The 20053-nt window shown below is 41.7% G+C and overlaps 1 protein-coding gene across 1 annotated transcript in view; it reads right to left on the minus strand.

Moving 5' to 3' along the window:
• The window catches only part of LOC138367840 (uncharacterized), a 455100-nt gene that overhangs the window by 51797 nt on the left and 383250 nt on the right, over positions 1 to 20053 (minus strand). Inside the window, exon 7 of the mRNA XM_069329821.1 lies at positions 11119 to 11211. Coding sequence (XP_069185922.1) covers positions 11119 to 11211 — 93 coding nt within the window. The remainder of the gene's footprint in view (positions 1 to 11118; positions 11212 to 20053) is intronic.

Here is a 20053-nt window from a genome sequence, read left to right on the forward strand (position 1 = left end):
GTAAGTAGCGAACATGTCTCCTCAGCTCTTTTATCTTCCGCAGTCTTTCCTCCTATCTCAACCCTATTAGTTCATGTTCCCGTGTTTCACTTTTTGTTTAAACTAAATCTACACACGCGATATGAAATGAGAAAAAATCTCAAATTATGCTATGTTATCAGTGCTTGAATAAAAATATTAAGAGTGGTGAACATTCTGTGTCATTGTCTTGCTACGATATTAAAAGTCTACGTTTTCGCTGGGGCTACTGTTGCGCATAGTCCTCTTGCTAAGGCGGGTCGGTGTCAGAATTGTCAAAATGATGTACGTTGCATACATCAGATGTTTAGTGGATTATGCTGCACCTCTGCTTGTTTGATGTCTGTAAGAAAGCTTGGAGGGTTTGAAAAATTGCAGAACGAAGCCTTGAGGAAAACCCTTGGGTGGTCTCGTACCACAAAGATACTTAATATGAGAAAGGAACTTATGTCAAATTGGTATAAAAAAATGCTTAGGCTAACTCATCCTAACCCTTGTATAGAAGTCCTCCAGAATTTCTTTATTGAAGATCAGCATTGTTCCAAATGGATAACAAAAAACTGGAACTCGACTCAGAATGTATCAGGTTCATGATTTGCACCAAGAGAAACAACAACAGCACTTTCCTGCACCGTGGGAGATTACACCCTTTCCACCCAAGAAGCAAATTAGAGATGAGCCCAAGCTGTGTCTTGAGGCAAAGCTCAACGCCTTAAGCCATATTGATGCTCTGTCCACAGAGCACTCTCTCTCTCAAATCATATACACTGATGGTTCCCTACACCGCACCACGGGTGCAGCTGGAAGTGCAGTTGTTCTGACAATGGGCGATGGCTTGTACTTTGAGTGGGGAGTCCGTATAAACAACTGGGCCTCTACCCTTCAGACTGAACTATTTGCCTTGCTCCTTGCACTGAAATGTGTACATGTCTCCAAACTTGATACATTAATTGTAAGTGACTCCTTATCATCCTTAAATGCTCTCAACTCTTTAAGACATAACTGTAACATGATCGTGTCCGAAGCTAGACACAAAATACAACAAAATTATTAACGATGGTAACAGAGTCCATTTCATGTGGTCTCCATCTCATGTTGGCCTCCGAATGCATGATAGAGCTGATAAGTTAGCCAAAGAATCTGCCTTTAAAGGAGGAGTCGTTGAGTGTAACCTTGGACTGTCAATGAGCAATCTGAGAGCAGCAGTACACCGAGAACTTCACCAAGATCCTGTAGATCTGAGGCAAAGTGAAATTGACACTGCTTAATTTAGAAACTGTACTTGTGGTGGGTCGAGGGCGGTCGATCTCGAACCCATTGTCGATGCGCCGACTTATATTGAATTTTGTAACTAGCTCATCAAGATTGTAACTTGCTTAGCTAAATGAATTGTGGTGTTCAGTCCTTGAGCCCATTATGTGCCTCAGTAACCCTTTCCAATACCGCCCGCAAGATGGGTATGGGGTGCATAATAAGTGAACTAAACTATCATAAAGTGCTAATGGCATAAGGTCAGCCTGACGAAACTGTAGATCCTATGTTCTACCAAATTGAAGCCGGGTATTTCATTAATGGCTCAACTCGAGAGAGAAGCAGTCTATCCCATAACATATTAGAGTCTTCAGTCCACTGTTGCTGTTTGACTTACTGAGTTACTGAGGGATGGTTTTAAAATATAGTAATAATAATAATAATAATAATAATAATAATAATAATAATAATAATAATAATAATAATAATAATAATAATAATAATAATATCTAGACTAAGATTCGTAAGGTATATGTGGTAATCACACAGTTAACAAAATATATTAGAGTTTGTAGGTAGTGATCACGTCTCCCCAAACTATTCCGTCTTTCAGCGTGGTGTGTCCTCTGGTGAGCACGTGTGGATTGGGATGGCATCTGTGTGTTTGTGAACTGGGTCACTACTCTACATATGAACAGAAATAATACTACTACTAAAGGCTTTGCATTGAACATCCGGTCTGGGAAGAGTGAAGTGATGCTTGATGGTTTGGGCTGGGGAGGGGGGTTGTGGTGTGGGTGGATGGGGGTGAGGGTAAGGTCACCCAAATACCTCGCTCATCTCAGTACACCTCAAACAACCGCCCTAGATGTGTGTAATGGTGAACACAGTAATATTTATTTGGTAAGAGAGATGAAATGGAGATAACTCCCCCATCTGCTAAACCCTTTCTACAGATTGGATGGTTGACTAGGATGACAAGAAGGTTCGATGGAGTGGATGAATGACTCTTCCCTTCTGTCTGCGTTTTTCCACATTAGTCATATATATGCTTACTTGCTAACAGCGCATGCTTGGAATTTGTGTGGGTAACATTGCTCACCTATGGGAGAGAGAATGATTGGCGCGTTTGAGGTATAGCGGAGGTCAGACAGCGATGTGTTTGCCGACCTCGCCCATCTCACTACACCTCAAACCCCACTAAAAATGTTTCCCTCATTCATTCAGTAAACGGCTACCTACTGACTTTGACGAATAGAGAGAGAGAAAAGCATGTAGGATTTGTTATAAGAAAATTGAAGACTGGTAGTCACCTTTAAGATAAAAAAAATTGGTTGGACTTTGTATGTGGGGAAGATGGCTCACCTATGGGAGAGAGCTCACGGGTCATTGGAAAGGAACGGGTGTTTTAAGACATGAACTAATGTCAACCCTCTTAGCAGATCTCCGATCCACTGAGAGAGAGAGAGATACACCACTGAGAGAGAGATAGAGAGGTAGACATCTTTTAAAAATGGTTCCCTCATTCAGTAAACGCTAACCTACAGACTTTGTTTGACTGAGTTTACTGAGTGATGCTAAATGGGGGCAGTAGTTTGATAGATAGAAGAAAATTCATTAAACGCTAACCTACTGACTTTGACTGACTGAGTTTACTTAGAGACATGCATGTAAGCCCCCCTTAACCTCTGAGGGGGAAAGTAAACAGACTTGAGTACTAGGTGTAGAGGGAGAGGGGTGGGGGGCCTGCTGGAGCATGGGTTGGGTGAGCGGTATTACCTCATTTACCCCCAGTTATGTGTCTAACTCCTAAGAGGGGAGCCGCCCACAAAGGCTCTCTCTCCGCCCAGGCCTGCATTTGGAATTTGTATGTTGAGGTCATGGCTCACCTTTGAGAAAGAACAATGACACACTCAATGCTACGAGGAGGTTCGTTACTCAGAGTCCAAGCAAAATTATAAGCGAGATTCAAAAAAGATCTCTACCTCAGGCTATAAACTTCATTTGATATGAATACAAAGACACATATATAATATATATATATATATATATATATATATATATATATATATATATATATATATATATATATATATATATATATATATATATATATATTGACCAGACCACACACTAGAAGTTGAAGGGACGACGACGTTTCGGTCCGTCCTGGACCATTCTCAAGTCGATGAGAATGTCATCGACTTGAGCCCTGTTGCTCATGTTGCTGTTGCTGTAGCCCTGTTGCTTATGCAACAGGGCTCCATTAAGGAACATATAATCTCTTCCCACAACCAGACCATCACCTGAGAAGTCTTAACAAAAAACACGGAAATCATCGATATATACAGCGACAGCAGGCGGCTTGATATCTGCCAGGCACTACACATTAAGAAGTCAACACCAGCAATGAACAGCCAATTAATTCATAACTATATTCTACCCACTTCAAGACTCCTCACCAATATAGAAGCATCAAGAAATATGGTCCAATAGGCCCTTTGCATTTACTTCCATTCTTCCCCTTTTAACTTTACCCAGTATTACCCAATATTTCGTGTTCTATCTTGTGTTGAAAGTTTGTTTTCACCTCATCCAAAACTGTTGTAACATATCACCTCACCCAAATGCAGGTATATAAAATGAAAAACCGTTTGAATTGTAGCATAGTAAGAAATCTGTTTGCAGGTTATGGTTGTGTGTGTGTAAACTAAAGTCTTTGAAAATGTAATAAGTTGTTATGAAACGCGTTCAAGTGTCGCGTCAGACTAGAAATAAAAATGAATTTTCGAGAATTGATTTTTCAATTACCATCTTCAGTGAAAAGAAATATTGAGAAAATTCGCGTTAGAATTATTAATCTTACTTTTTCGGTCATATTTAATATATATATATATATATATATATATATATATATATATATATATATATATATATATATATATATATATATATATATATATGTATATATATATATATATATATATTAGTATATTTTGGTAGCAGTCTTTCCTGTAGACATATATTATTAAATATGACCGAAAAAGTAAGATTAATAATTCTAACACGAATTTTCTCAATCTTTCGTACATTTCTTTTCACTGTTGGAGGTAATTCAAAAATCAATTCTAAAAATTCATTTTTATTTCTAGTCTGACGCGACACTTGAGCGCGTTTCGTAAAACTTATTACATTTTCAAAGACTTTAGTTAACAAATACACAACTGAATAGAACTTACACATCTCCGATTTTGTTTATATGTACATTTGAGTGAGGTGGATGGGGTGAGGTGGTATTTAATAAGGTATTAATTTCATCAACACAAGCCAGAACATGAAACAATGGGTATTGAATAGAAGTGATTGTAGAAAGCCTATTGGTCCATATTTCTTGATGCTTCTATATTGGAGCGGAGTCTTGAGGTGGGGTAGAATAAAGTTGTACATTAATTGGCTGTTGATTGCTGGTGTTGACTTCTTGATGTGTAATGCCTCGCAAACGTCAAGCCGCCTGCTATCGCTGTATCTATCGATGATTTCTGTGTTGTTTACTAGGATTTCTCTGGTGATGGTTTGGTTGTGGGAAGAGATTATATGTTCCTTAATGGAGCCCTGTTGCTTATGCATCGTTAAACGCCTAGAAAGAGATGTTGTTGCCTATATACTGGGTTTTTTGGAGCTTACAGTCCCCAAGAGGGCATTTGAGGGCATAGACGACGTTAGTCTCTTTTAAAGCGTTCTGTTTTGTGTCTGGAGAGTTTCTCATGAGTAGGCTGGCCGTTTTTCTGGTTTTATAGTAAATCGTCAGTTGTATCCTCTGATTTTTGTCTGTAGGGATAACGTTTCTATGAACAATATCTTTCAGGACCCTTTCCTCCGTTTTATGAGCTGTGGAAAAGAAGTTCCTGTAAAATAGTCTAATAGGGGGTATAGGTGTTGTGTTGGTTGTCATGGCGTTTCACTTTCCTTCTTATGATGTCTTCAACGAAACCATTGGAGAAGCCGTTGTTGACTAGGACCTGCCTTACCCTACAGAGTTCTTCGTCGACTTGCTTCCATTCTGAGCTGTGGCTGAGAGCACGGTCGACATATGCGTTAACAACACTCCTCTTGTACCTATCTGGGCAGTCGCTTTTGGCATCTAGGCACATTCCTATGGTCGTTTCTTTAGTGTAGACTGCAGTGTGGAAACCTCCGCTCTTTTCCATGACTGTTACATCTAGAAAGGGCAGCTTCCCATCCTTTTCCATCTCGTAAGTGAAACGCAGCACGGAACTCCGCTCAAATGCCTCCTTCAACTCTTGCAGATGTCTGACATCAGGTACCTGTGTAAAAATGTCGTCAACATACCTGCAGTATATGGCCGGTTTCATGTTCATGTCGACTAAGACTTTTTGCTCGATGGTGTAAGTTCTATTCAGTTGTGTATTTGTTAGCTAAAGTCTTTGAAAATGTAATAAGTTTTACGAAACGCGCTCAAGTTTCGCGTCAGACTAGAAATAAAAATGAATTTTGGAGAATTGATTTTTGAATTACCTCCAACAGTGAAAAGAAATGTACGAAAGTTTGAGAAAATTCGTGTTAGAATTATTAATCTTACTTTTTCGGTCATATATAATAATATATGTCTACAGGAAAGACTGCTACCAAAATATACTAATATTAAAGCGCACGACCCAGCAGCAAGAAATCAAGCCTTTACAATAAAATATCGCCAGGATCTGATTCGTGATCAGATATACAAGGCAGAGAATGAAATCAAAGACAACAAAACGCAACTACTTCATGCTACAAACGAGTGGAGAAATAGCAACATCGACGAAAGTATCCGTACCCGCATTGAACAACACCTCGACATCCTCACAGACCGACATCACCTCAGCACTGAAACAAGGATTATCAAGAAACTAACAACATTATATGGAGGACCTATGGCAATTCCACGACCAAGAGATGGCTTCCTGAACCTTGCAGGAATTAACCTCACTGAGGACCAAGTCACTCTCCTAAATCTGGGCATAAACTGTCACGTTATGTCCAGACCGAGTGAGATGGCCCGGAAAGTAGAGTTGGAAATTCTGTTGGACGACATATTCGACCTCGAGACACAAAAGTAGGTCACTACCAAAGATACTTTACAAGCAGAACTTATTGCAGAAGGAGGAAAGAATCGAGGCAATTACAGAAGCACCATACTGTCCCCCGAGCTCAAAGCGGCAGCTAAAAGCCTTCGTGAGAACAAGGAGATAGTTGTCAGGAGAGGTGACAAGTCGCCAATATATGTCATTCTTAAAAAAGACGAATATCTGGCGAAAATGAACGTCATATTCTCTGACCAAACTAAGTTCCAAAGGGTAACGAAGGACACTACAGCCGAATTGAAAGCAAAGGTCAACAAACTAATCGAAACTGTGAACGCCAAGAAATCCGGACTCCACCTGCAAAAGATCATTGGGGAATATAAACCTGGATATGCGTATGGAAATGTCAAGACACACAAGCCTGGAAACCCACTTCGGCCAATCATTAGCCAGATACCCACACCCACGTACAGACTGGCGAAGCGACTTAACGGCCTGCTGACTCCTTATGTTCTTTGCGCTTTCAGCCTGAAGTCTCCAAAGGAATTTTTTGACTTACTGTGGGGCACACGGGCCACAGGGATAAGAGCCTCGTTGGACGTAGAATCGCTGTTCACTAACGTACCAGTGGACGAGACAATCGGGATGATAGCCGACAGAGTGTATCGTGATCCAGCATGTACTCCTCTTGACATACCAGAAAATATCCTAAGGAAACGATTCCAAGCTTGTACTAAAGAGGCACCCTTGTTGAGCCCGGATTGGCACATGTATAAGCAAGTAGATGGGGTCGCCATGGGTTCTCCCCTAGGTGTCCTGTTTGCAGACTTCTACATGGGTACCATCGAGCAAAAAGTCTTAGTCGACATGAACATGAAACCGGCCATATACTGCAGGTATGTTGACGACATTTTTACACAGGTACCTGATGTCAGACATCTGCAGGAGTTGAAGGAGGCATTTGAGCGGAGTTCCGTGCTGCGTTTCACTTACGAGATGGAAAAGGATGGGAAGCTGCCCTTTCTAGATGTAACAGTCATGGAAAAGAGCGGAGGTTTCCACACTGCAGTCTACACTAAGGAAACGAACATAGGAATGTGCCTAGATGCCAAAAGCGACTGCCCAGATAGGTACAAGAGGAGTGTTGTTAACGCATATGTCGACCGTGCTCTCAGCCACAGCTCAGAATGGAAGCAAGTCGACGAAGAACTCTGTAGGGTAAGGCAGGTCCTAGTCAACAACGGCTTCTCCAATGGTTTCGTCGAAGACATCATAAGAAGGAAAGTGAAACGCCATGCAACCTCTGAAGAGACAACCAACACAACACCTATACCCCCTATTAGACTATTTTACAGGAACTTCTTTTCCACAGCTCATAAAACGGAGGAAAGGGTCCTGAAAGATATTGTTAATAGAAACGTTATCCCTACAGACAAAAATCAGAGGATCCAACTGACGATTTACTATAAAACCAGAAAAACGGCCAGCCTACTCATGAGAAACTCTCCAGACACAAAACAGAACGCTTTAAAAGAGACTAACGTCGTCTATGCCTTCAAATGCCCTCTTGGGGACTGTAAGCTCCAAAAAACCCAGTATATAGGCAAGACAACAACATCTCTTTCTAGGCGTTTAACGATGCATAAGCAACAGGGCTCCATTAAGGAACATATAATCTCTTCCCTCAACCAAACCATCGCCAGAGAAATCCTAGTAAACAACACAGAAATCATCGATAGATACAGCGATAGCAGGCGGCTTGACGTTTGCGAGGCATTACACATCAAGAAGTCAACACCAGCAATCAACAGCCAATTAATGCACAACTTTATTCTACCCACCTCAAGACTCTGCTCCAATATAGAAGCATCAAGAAATATGGACCAATAGGCTTTCTACAATCACTTCTATTCAATACCCATTGTTTCATGTTCTGGCTTGTGTTGATGAAATTAATACCTTATTAAATACCACCTCACCCCATCTACCTCACTCAAATATAGATATAAACAAAATCGGAGATGTGTAAGTTCTATTCAGTTGTGTATTTGTTAACTAAAGTCTTTGAAAATGTAATAAGTTTTACGAAACGCGCTCAAGTGTCGCGTCAGACTAGAAATAAAAATGAATTTTGGAGAATTGATTTTTGAATTACCTCCAACAGTGAAAAGAAATGTACGAAAGATTGAGAAAATTCGTGTTAGAATTATTAATCTTACTTTTTCGGTCATACTTAATAATATATATATATAAATATATATATATATATATATATATATATATATATATATATATATATATATATATGTGTGTGTGTGTTTACCTCGTTTATGCCAGCCTGGGAAAATCTGAAGTGGGGAATCGATAACTGTCACCTGCACGGGAGGGGGGTGGTGGGAGGGTGCGACATATAACACCACTTTAACGCGCGGGGCATCAAAGACCACACACCAGTACAGTTCTCCTACATTGAGGTATGTGGGCTGCCTCATGGCCTATGTGCCGCTGCTGCTATGTGGCTGAGAGAGCTGTGACAGGAGTGAGTATGGTGCACCGTATTGCTGTCATTTCCGGCAGATGCGTCTCACTCTTCAAGAGGAGAACGGTTCAAAACATTAACTTCTGCACTCATCCATGTGCCATGTGGTGACACTTCTCAGGTCTATGTGGCGGTATGTGGTCCTGCTTCTTACCACTCTAGAAAGTCAGGGAGTGGAGGGAGAGGGATGCCCCACCCACCCTGATTACAAAAACAGTACGGGTAAATTCACACCCTCATTTGTTACTGTGACCTCCATCCGTGTACACCTCTTGACTGCAACATGAAGATATTGGAGACCCCCACCACAGGCAAAGAATTGGTAAGAAATATTAACACTACATAAAACAGAGACCCGCGCTATCAGTCAAAGCCCCCGCCACCTGTTCCGTTCCCTTTCCCCTCCTTCTCCCACCCCTTACCCATCTTAAGAGCCTGATCTCCTACCCTCTCAGGGGGATGGGACCTCCTCCCTCCTCAACATATCCTTGCCAGGTAGGGGGGCCCCTCCCACCTCTACATAACCTATATACTCCCATCTATCTATCTACACACAGGATTAACTCTATGGCACTTACTCATACATATTCATCTACTACTATTCCTCTCCTCTTCTCCTTTTCTCCTCCTCTTCCTTTACTCTCCCTTTATGACCACATACAACCACATAGCCTCCCGCCCCCACTCCAACACAACCCTCGGTCAAAGGCCCTGTGCACCCACACGCCATGCACCGACACGTGCCAAACACCCGGGGAACCCCCCAAAACACCGTGCGACTAGCTACCTGTGCAGGTGAACCCTTTGGGGTCACCTGCGCAGGTGGTGCGCGCGGTTCTAGTCGCACTTTACTAGGAGGATGGTACCAACACTGGTGTTGACCCAGTTCGGTGCGGCAGGCAGGGCTGTGCCCACACTCTCCCACATTGTCCAGTTCAATGTCTGTATCACTAGTGTCCGACGCCTGTGTTAGGTCTTTTTTTTAGTCTTCAGTATCACTGATATGGTCATCATCAAACAATATGTCCTGTATTTCCATATCTGATGAGTCAGACATGGTTGCTACTTTGAAACTGAGACTCCACACTGCTGTGGGGCTTGCTGGGAATAGAAAAAAATGTCGGAGGCTCACTGGAGGCCTGATGCCTCTATCTCGTACCCAAGATTCCATGTGCTAGTTTTGAATCCTAAAAATATGCCCAAGATCGCCTTATGGCGCTCTGTGCAGCCTCGATCCAGCGCCACAAGGCGCCCAACACAGTGCAGTGGTTAATATTCGGAGCATGATGGTCCACGTAACAATAAGCATCCTTAGGGAGCCCTGATGTGTAGTCCCATACACACACACACAAAACCCTGATGAATAGCGCCACTCAGGGAGCTCTAATTTCTGTTTGCACTCACTGAATCCTGAGGTGTAGTCCCACTCAGTGAATCCTGATGTCTAGTCCCACTCAGTGAGCACTGGTGTGTAGTCCCACTCAGTGAGCACTGGTGTGTAGTCCCACTCAGTGAGCACTGGTGTGTAGTCCCACTCAGTGAGCACTGGTGTGTAGTCCCACTCAGTGAGCACTGGTGTGTAGTCCCACTCAGTGAACCTTGATGTCTAGTCCCACTCAGTGAGCCCTGATGTCTAGTCCCACTCAGTGAGCACTGGTGTCTAGTCCCACTCAGTGAGCACTGGTGTCTAGTCCCACTCAGTGAGCACTGGTGTCTAGTCCCACTCAGTGAGCACTGGTGTCTAGTCCCACTCAGTGAGCACTGGTGTCTAGTCCCACTCAGTGAGCCCTGATGTCTAGTCCCACTCAGTGAGCCCTGATGTCTAGTCCCACTCAGTGAGCCCTGATGTCTAGTCCCACTCAGTGAACCCTGGTGTGTGACCCCCCTCAATGAGCCCTGATGTCTAGAACCCAATCAGTGAGCCCTGGTGTCTAGTCACACTCAAGGAGCCCCTGAGGTATAACCCACTCAGGGAGCCCTGAGGTGAAGTGGGCGCATATGAAAGATTTATCCACAGTTATCAATCATTTCACATAAAATTAATGAAACACCGTAGATGGACAGTGAACTTTATCCGCCTTACGGTCACGTAAAGGCGATAAAAAATTACAAACAAGGAGCGATATCTCAGTGTTGTGGTACTGCAACTATTTATTTATTATCTACTTCTGACACTGTATTATGTAATGGTTATTGGGTGGGTTGGGAATACAGTTTAAGGCTTCTCACCTGGCTTGGTGATCCGGATAAATTCATCGATGGATTGAACAGGCATATGGTTCTCAGCCAAGCTGCCAGTGGTCACCACCACATCATAGGTGTCTGGCAACATCACACAAGATAAACATAACCAGCAGCAACATTATCAACACAAGTATTGCGACATGATCACACATGATGTCATTACATGATTTGCACTGAAATCCTAAAAAATAAAAAAAAAAAAAATCAAATAGGAGACATTTAAATAAAACATCATATTTAATATAAATATAATAATTATACAGAATTTTTTAGTCAGCTTATTATATATAAGTGGACATTTCTACCCTTGACAAAGTACTCAAAACATCGTTATTATATTCAATTTGTCAAATTATTACATTTTAACATTCAAGTATATTTTGAGAAAGGACGTACTTGTGTAAGGTAGGATGTACTTGAGGATGGTAGGATGTATTTGGAGAATGTATGATGTACATGAGGATGGTAGGATGTACTTGAGGATGGTAGGATGTACTTGAAGATGGTAGAAAGTATGTGGGATGTACTAAAGGTTGGTAGGATGTAGTTAAGTATGGGAGGATTCACTTAAATATGGAGGGATGTACTTGAGGATTGTAGGATGTACTTGAGAAATTTAGGATGTACATGAGTATTGTAGGATGTACCTGAGGATGGTAGGCGTATACTTGATGATGCTAGGATATACTTGAAGATGATAGGATGTACTTGAGGATTCTAGGATGTATTTGAGGATTCTAGGATGAACTTGAAAAAGGTAAGATATACTTGAGGAGGGTAGGATGTACTTGAGGATGGTATGATGTAATTGAGTATTTACAGATATACTTGAGAATGGCTGAAAGTTCTACAGAATGGTAGGATGTACTTGAGTATTTTAGAATGTACTTGAATATAGTACGATGTTCTTGTCGATGGTGGTAGGATGTAGGTAACCTTGAGATGATTTCGGGGCTTTTAGTGTCCCGCGGCCCGGTCCTCGACCAGGCCTCCACCCCCAGGAAGCAGCCCGTGACAGCTGACTAACACCCAGGTACCTATTTTACTGCTAGGTAACAGGGGCATAGGGTGAAAAAAACTCTGCCCATTGTTTCTTACCGGCGCCTGGGATCGAACCCAGGACCATAGAATCACAAGTCCCGCGTGCTGTCCGCTCGGCCGACCGACTCCCTCGGTCGGCTCCTTGTACTTGAGGATAGTAGGATGTACTTGAGGATGGCAGGATGGACTTGAGGATGGTACGATGTACTTGAGTATGGTATGATATACTTAAGGATGGCAGGATATACCTGGTTGATACCTGGTTGATGGGGTTCTGGGAGTTCTTCTACTCCCCAAGCCCGGCCCGAGGCCAGGCTTGACTTGTGAGAGTTTGGTCCACTAGGCTGTTGCTTGGAGCGGCCCGCAGGCCCACATACCCACCACAGCCCGGTTGGTCCGGCACTCCTTGGAGGAATAAATCTAGTTTCCTCTTGAAGATGTCCACGGTTGTTCCGGCAATATTTCTAATGCTTGCTGGGAGGACGTTGAACAACCGCGGACCTCTGATGTTTATACAGTGTTCTCTGATTGTGCCTATGGCACCTCTACTCTTCACTGGTTCTATTCTGCATTTTCTTCCATATCATTCACTCCAGTACGTTGTTATTTTACTGTGTTGATTTGGTACTTGGCTCTCCAGTATCTTCCAGGTGTATATTATTTGATATTTCTCTTGTCTTGAGAATAAGGAAAAGCAGCAGTGCAAGGACTGTACCCTGAGGTACAGAGCTTTTAACTGCACTTGGACTAGATTTTATATGGTTGACCGTTACTCGCTGAGTCCTGTTTGACAGAAAACTGAGTATCCACGTCCTACTTTACAGGTTATTCCCATTGACATCATTTTGTGTGCTATCACGCCATGGTTACATTTATCGAAAGCCTTTGCAAAGTCCGTGTATATCACATCAGCATTCTGTTTTTCTTCTAATGCCTCAGTGACTTTGTCGTAGTGCTCAAGTAGCTGTGAGAGGCACAATTTTCCCGCTCGAAATCCATGTTGGCCTGGGTTGTATACTTGTTGATAATGGTAGGATGTACTTGAAGATGGTAGGATGTACTTGAAGATGCTAAGATGAAATGAAGAATTGTAAGATATACATGAGGAGGGTAGGATGTACTTGAGGATGGTATGATGTACTTGAGTATTTCAGGATGTACTTGAGGATGGTAAAATGTACTTGAGGATAATAGGATGTAATTGAGAATGGTAGGATGTACCTGAGGATGGTAGAATGTACTTGTCGATGGTAGGATGTACTTGAGGATGGTAGGATATAATTGAGGATATTAGGATGTACTTGTCGATGGTAGGATGTACTTGAGGAGGGTAGGATATACATGAGGATATTACGATGTAATTGAGGATGTTAGGATGTACTTAAATATGGTAGAATGAATTTGAGGATGATAAGATATACTTTAGGATCGTAAGATGTACTTGAGGATGGTACGATGAATTTGAAGATGATAGGATGTACTTGAGGATGGTAGGATGACCTTGAAGATGATAGGATGTACTGGAGGATGGTAGGATACTCGAGGATGGCAGGATATACCTGGTTGAAGGGGTTCTGGGAGTTATTCTACTCTCCAAGCCCGGCCCGAGGCCAGGCTTGACTTGTGAGAGTTTGGTCCACAAGGCTGTTGCTTGGAGCGGCCCGCAGACCCACATACCCACCACAGCCCGGTTGGTCCGGCAATCCTTGGAGGAATAAATATAGTTTCCTCTTGAAGATGTCCACGGTTGTTCTGGCAATATTTCTTATGCTTGCTGGGAGGACGTTGAACAACCGCGGACCTCTGATGTTTATACAGTGTTCTCTGATTCTGCCTATGGCACCTCTGCTCTTCACTGGTTCTATTCTGCATTTTCTTCCATGTCGTTCACTCCAGTACGTTGTTATTTTACTGTGTAGATTTGGTACTTGGCCCTCCAGTATCTTCCAGGTGTATATTATTTGATATTTCTCTTGTCTTCTTTCTAGTAAGTACATTTGGAGGGCTTTGAGACGATCCCAATAATTTAGGTGCTTTATTGCATCTATGCGTGCCGTATATGTTCTCTGTCTTCCCTCTATTTCAGCAATCTCTCCTGCTCTGAAGGGGAAAGTGAGTACTGAGCAGTACTAAAGACGGGACAACACAAGTGACTTGAAGAGTACAACTATTGAGATGGGATCCCTAGATTTGAAAGTTCTCGTAATCTATCCTATCATTTTTCTGGCTGTCGCAATATTTGCTTGGTTATGCTCCTTAAACGTTAGGTCGTCAGACATTATTATTCCCAAATCCTTTACATGCTGTTTTCCTACTATGGGTACATTTAATTGTGTTTTGTACTCTGTATTATGTTTAAAGTCCTCATTTTTACCGTACCTGAGTACCTGGAATTTATCACTGTTAAACATCATGTTATTTTCTGATGCCCAGTCGAAAACTTTATTAATATCAGCTTGAAGTTTTTCAGTGTCTTCAGCCGAGATAATTTTGATGCTGATTTTTGTGTAATCTGCAAAGGATAATACAAAGCTGTGACTTGTATTTTTGTCTATATCTGATATGAGAATAAGGAAAAGCAGCGGTGCAAGGACTGTACCCTGAGGTACAGAGCTTTTAACTGCACTTGGACTAGATTTTATATGGTTGACCGTTACTCGCTGAGTCCTGTTTGACAGAAAACTGAGTATCCACGTCCTACTTTACAGGTTATTCCCATTGACTTCATTTTGTGTGCTATCACGCCATGGTTACATTTATCGAAAGCCTTTGCAAAGTCCGTGTATATCACATCAGCATTCTGTTTTTCTTCTAATGCCTCAGTGACTTTGTCGTAGTGCTCAAGTAGCTGTGAGAGGCACGATTTTCCCGCTCGAAATCCATGTTGGCCTGGGTTGTATACTTGTTGATAATGGTAGGATGTACTTGAAGATGGTAGGATGTACTTGAAGATGCTAAGATGAAATGAAGAATTGTAAGATATACTTGAGGAGGGTAGGATGTACTTCAGGATGGTATGATGTACTTGAGTATTTCAGGATGTACTTGAGGATGGTAAAATGTACTTGAGGATAATAGGATGTAATTGAGAATGGTAGGATGTACCTGAGGATGGTAGAATGTACTTGTCGATGGTAGGATGTACTTGAGGATGGTAGGATATAATTGAGGATATTAGGATGTACTTGTCGATGGTAGGATGTACTTGAGGAGGGTAGGATATACATGAGGATATTACGATGTAATTGAGGATGTTAGGATGTACTTAAATATGGTAGAATGAATTTGAGGATGATAAGATATACTTTAGGATCGTAAGATGTACTTGAGGATGGTACGATGAATTTGAAGATGATAGGATGTACTTGAGGATGGTAGGATGACCTTGAAGATGATAGGATGTACTGGAGGATGGTAGGATACTCGAGGATGGCAGGATATACCTGGTTGATGGGGTTCTGGGAGTTATTCTACTCTCCAAGCCCGGCCCGAGGCCAGGCTTGACTTGTGAGAGTTTGGTCCACTAGGCTGTTGCTTGGAGCGGCCCGCAGGCCCACATACCCACCACAGCCCGGTTGGTCCGGCAATCCTTGGAGGAATAAATATAGTTTCCTCTTGAAGATGTCCACGGTTGTTCCGGCAATATTTCTTATGCTTGCTGGGAGGACGTTGAACAACCGCGGGCCTCTGATATTTATACAGTGTTCTCTGATTGTGCCTATGGCACCTCTGCTCTTCACTGGTTCTATTCTGCATTTCTTCCATATCGTTCACTCCAGTACGTTGTTATTTTTCTGTGTAGATTTGGTACTTGGCCCTCCAGTATCTTCCAGGTGTATATTATTTGATATTTCTCTTGTCTTCTTTCTAGTAAGTACATTTGGAGGGCTTTGAGACGATCCCAATAATTTAGGTGCTTTATTGCATCTATGCGTGCCGTATATGTTCTCTGTATTCCCTCTATTTCAGCAATCTCTCTTGCTCTGAAGGGGGAAGTGAGTACTGAGCAGTACTAAAGACGGGACAACACAAGTGACTTGAAGAGTACAACTATTGAGATGGGATCCCTAGATTTGAAAGTTCTCGTAATCCATCCTATCATTTTTCTGGCTGTCGCAATATTTGCTTGGTTATGCTCCTTAAACGTTAGGTCGTCAGACATTATTATTCCCAAATCCTTTACATGCTGTTTTCCTACTATGGGTACATTTAATTGTGTTTTGTACTCTGTATTATGTTTAAAGTCCTCATTTTTACCGTACCTGAGTACCTGGAATTTATCACTGTTAAACATCATGTTATTTTCTGATGCCCAGTCGAAAACTTTATTAATATCAGCTTGAAGTTTTTCAGTGTCTTCAGCCGAGATAATTTTGATGCTGATTTTTGTGTAATCTGCAAAGGATGATACAAAGCTGTGACTTGTATTTTTGTCTATATCTGATATGAGAATAAGGAAAAGCAGCGGTGCAAGGACTGTACCCTGAGGTACAGAGCTTTTAACTGCACTTGGACTAGATTTTATATGGTTGACCGTTACTCGCTGAGTCCTGTTTGACAGAAAACTGAGTATCCACGTCCTACTTTACAGGTTATTCCCATTGACTTCATTTTGTGTGCTATCACGCTATGGTTACATTTATCGAAAGCCTTTGCGAAGTCCGTGTATATCACATCAGCATTCTGTTTTTCTTCTAATGCCTCAGTGACTTTGTCGTAGTGCTCAAGTAGCTGTGAGAGGCACGATTTTCCCGCTCGAAATCAATGTTGGCCTGGGTTGTATACTTGTTGATAATGGTAGGATGTACTTGAAGATGGTAGGATGTACTTGAAGATGCTAAGATGAAATGAAGAATTGTAAGATATACTTGAGGAGGGTAGGATGTACTTGAGGATGGTATGATGTACTTGAGTATTTCAGGATGTACTTGAGGATGGTAAAATGTACTTGAGGATAATAGGATGTAATTGAGAATGGTAGGATGTACCTGAGGATGGTAGAATGTACTTGTCGATGGTAGGATGTACTTGAGGATAGTAGGATATAATTGAGGATATTAGGATGTACTTGTCGATGGTAGGATGTACTTGAGGAGGGTTGGATATACATGAGGATATTACGATGTAATTGAGGATGTTAGGATGTACTTAAATATGGTAGAATGAATTTGAGGATGATAAGATATACTTTAGGATCGTAAGATGTACTTGAGGATGGTACGATGAATTTGAAGATGATAGGATGTACTTGAGGATGGTAGGATGACCTTGAAGATGATAGGATGTACTGGAGGATGGTAGGATACTCGAGGATGGCAGGATATACCTGGTTGATGGGGTTCTGGGAGTTATTCTACTCTCCAAGCCCGGCCCGAGGCCAGGCTTGACTTGTGAGAGTTTGGTCCACTAGGCTGTTGCTTGGAGCGGCCCGCACGCCCACATACCCACCACAGCCCGGTTGGTCCGGCACTCCTTGGAGGAATAAATATAGTTTCCTCTTGAAGATGTCCACGGTTGTTCCGGCAATATTTCTTATGCTTGCTGGGAGGACGTTGAACAACCGCGGGCCTCTGATATTTATACAGTGTTCTCTGATTGTGCCTATGGCACCTCTGCTCTTCACTGGTTCTATTCTGCATTTTCTTCCATATCGTTCACTCCAGTACGTTGTTATTTATTTTTCTGTGTAGATTTGGTACTTGGCCCTCCAGTATCTTCCAGGTGTATATTATTTGATATTTCTCTTGTCTTCTTTCTAGTAAGTACATTTGGAGGGCTTTGAGACGATCCCAAAGATTTTGGTGCTTTATTGCATCTATGCATGCCGTATATGTTCTCTGTATTCCCTCTATTTCAGCAATCTCTCCTGCTCTGAAGGGGGAAGTGAGTATTGAGCAGTACTCAAGACGGGACAACACAAGTGACTTGAAGAGTACAACCATTGAGATGGGATCCCTAGATTTGAAAGTTCTCGTAATCCATCCTATCATTTTTCTAGCTGTCGCAATATTTGCTTGGTTATGCTCCTTAAGCGTTAGGTCGTCAGACATTATTATTCCCAAATCCTTTACATGCTTTTTTCCTACTATGGGTACATTTGATTGTGTTTTGTACTCTGTATTATGTTTAAAGTCCTCATTTTTACCGTACCTGAGTACCTGGAATTTATCACTGTTAAACATCATGTTATTTTCTGATGCCCAGTCGAAAACTTTATTAATATCAGCTTGAAATTTTTCAGTGTCTTCAGCCGAGATAATTTTCATACTGATTTTTGTGTAATCTGCAAAGGATGATACAAAGCTGTGACTTGTATTTTTGTCTATATCTGATATGAGAATAAGGAAAAGCGACTGTATCACAACCTTTCTTACTGTTCATGGAGATAAAAGGCACAAGTACACAACATTTCTTGATTTAAAAAATGCCTTTGATATTGCTAATAGGGAAGTGATTATGTATGAATTAGCGAGAATGGATATAGGGGGACATTTATTACAATGGATACGAGGCTATCTTACCAACCGGAAGTCCTCTGCACTGTTCCAAGGCTACAAGAGCGAAACTTAAGTAATGCAACTAGGCACCCCACAAGGAGGAGTACTTAGTCCTACCTTGTTTAATGTTCTAATTAATGCTTTACTAAAATCAATCCCAACTAGTCCGGCAAACATCACTATCAGCTATGCAGATGACATCCTTGTGCATACTAAAACCCACCGTGAAATGCAAACAGTCTTAAATTGTATACATACAGCTTGTGAGAGCCTTGGTCTTGTAATCAACGCTGCTAAAACTAAGGTATTTAACAGACAAATTGGCAACCGCAAAAGTGGACCACGAAAACTTAAGATAAACAACATACCAATAGACTATGTCTCTTTCAAATACCTTGGAGTCTCTGTCCCTTGTACCTCAACTGCAGTCAATAAGTTACATCAACAATGTAGAGACAGACTCAAGGCTCTCAGAACGGTAGTGGGGTACAGCCCGAAATATGGTGTTAATATTAGAATAGCAAGAATGATGTATTTAGCGTATATAAGGTCTCTGATAGACTATCATGCACCAGCTTTGGTCCTGCAGAATGGCAAAAGTATTGATAGACTGGACAAAATGCAAAATGAAGCACTCAGAATTATACTTGGCTGTCCTATAACTACCAAAGTTCTCAACATGCGGAAAGAATTAAATATACTTAGCATTCGAGATAGAATATTTTAAATTAATCTTATGATGGGACTAAAGCTGCTGCGTGATAACAAAAACAACATTGTGTCAGTTGCACTGTTAGAACACATACGAAATGGAACTAGCGAGTCTAAATGGATTCAAAGAACTGCCACTCATATTAAAATGATGGGACTGCACGATGTATATACAGATGAAAGAGTACAGCACTTCCTTCCACCCTGGCAGATAGTACCTTTTGACATCCTGACCCCTGCATACCCCACCAAGAAACTAATCACAAGCAACCCTCATGCTCAGCTTGCTGCTAAATTAAGCACCATAGAACACATTCACAATATACAAGCTGAAAACAACATTGCACAGACCATATACACTGACGGATCACTCAATACAGCTACAGGGAGGGCAGGAAGTGCTGTTATTGCTCATCAGCCCGATGGCAGAAAAATTCAAAGAAATATCCGAATTAGTAACTGGGCGTCCACAATGCAAGCCGAGTTGGTAGCGATACTGGTAGCACTCGAAATTATTGACAACACTGAAGTAGACAGCTTAATTATTTCTGACTCCCTATCCTCACTACGAGCAATAAACAGTTTGCAATCAAGTAATAACGGGCTTGTCTTGGAAGCTAGACGTAGATATGTAAGAATACTTAGCAAGAGGGTAAATATAAAAATGTTGT

The sequence above is a fragment of the Procambarus clarkii genome, chromosome 23, assembly GCF_040958095.1.
Source record: "Procambarus clarkii isolate CNS0578487 chromosome 23, FALCON_Pclarkii_2.0, whole genome shotgun sequence".
NCBI classification, from domain to species: Eukaryota; Metazoa; Arthropoda; class Malacostraca; order Decapoda; family Cambaridae; genus Procambarus; species Procambarus clarkii.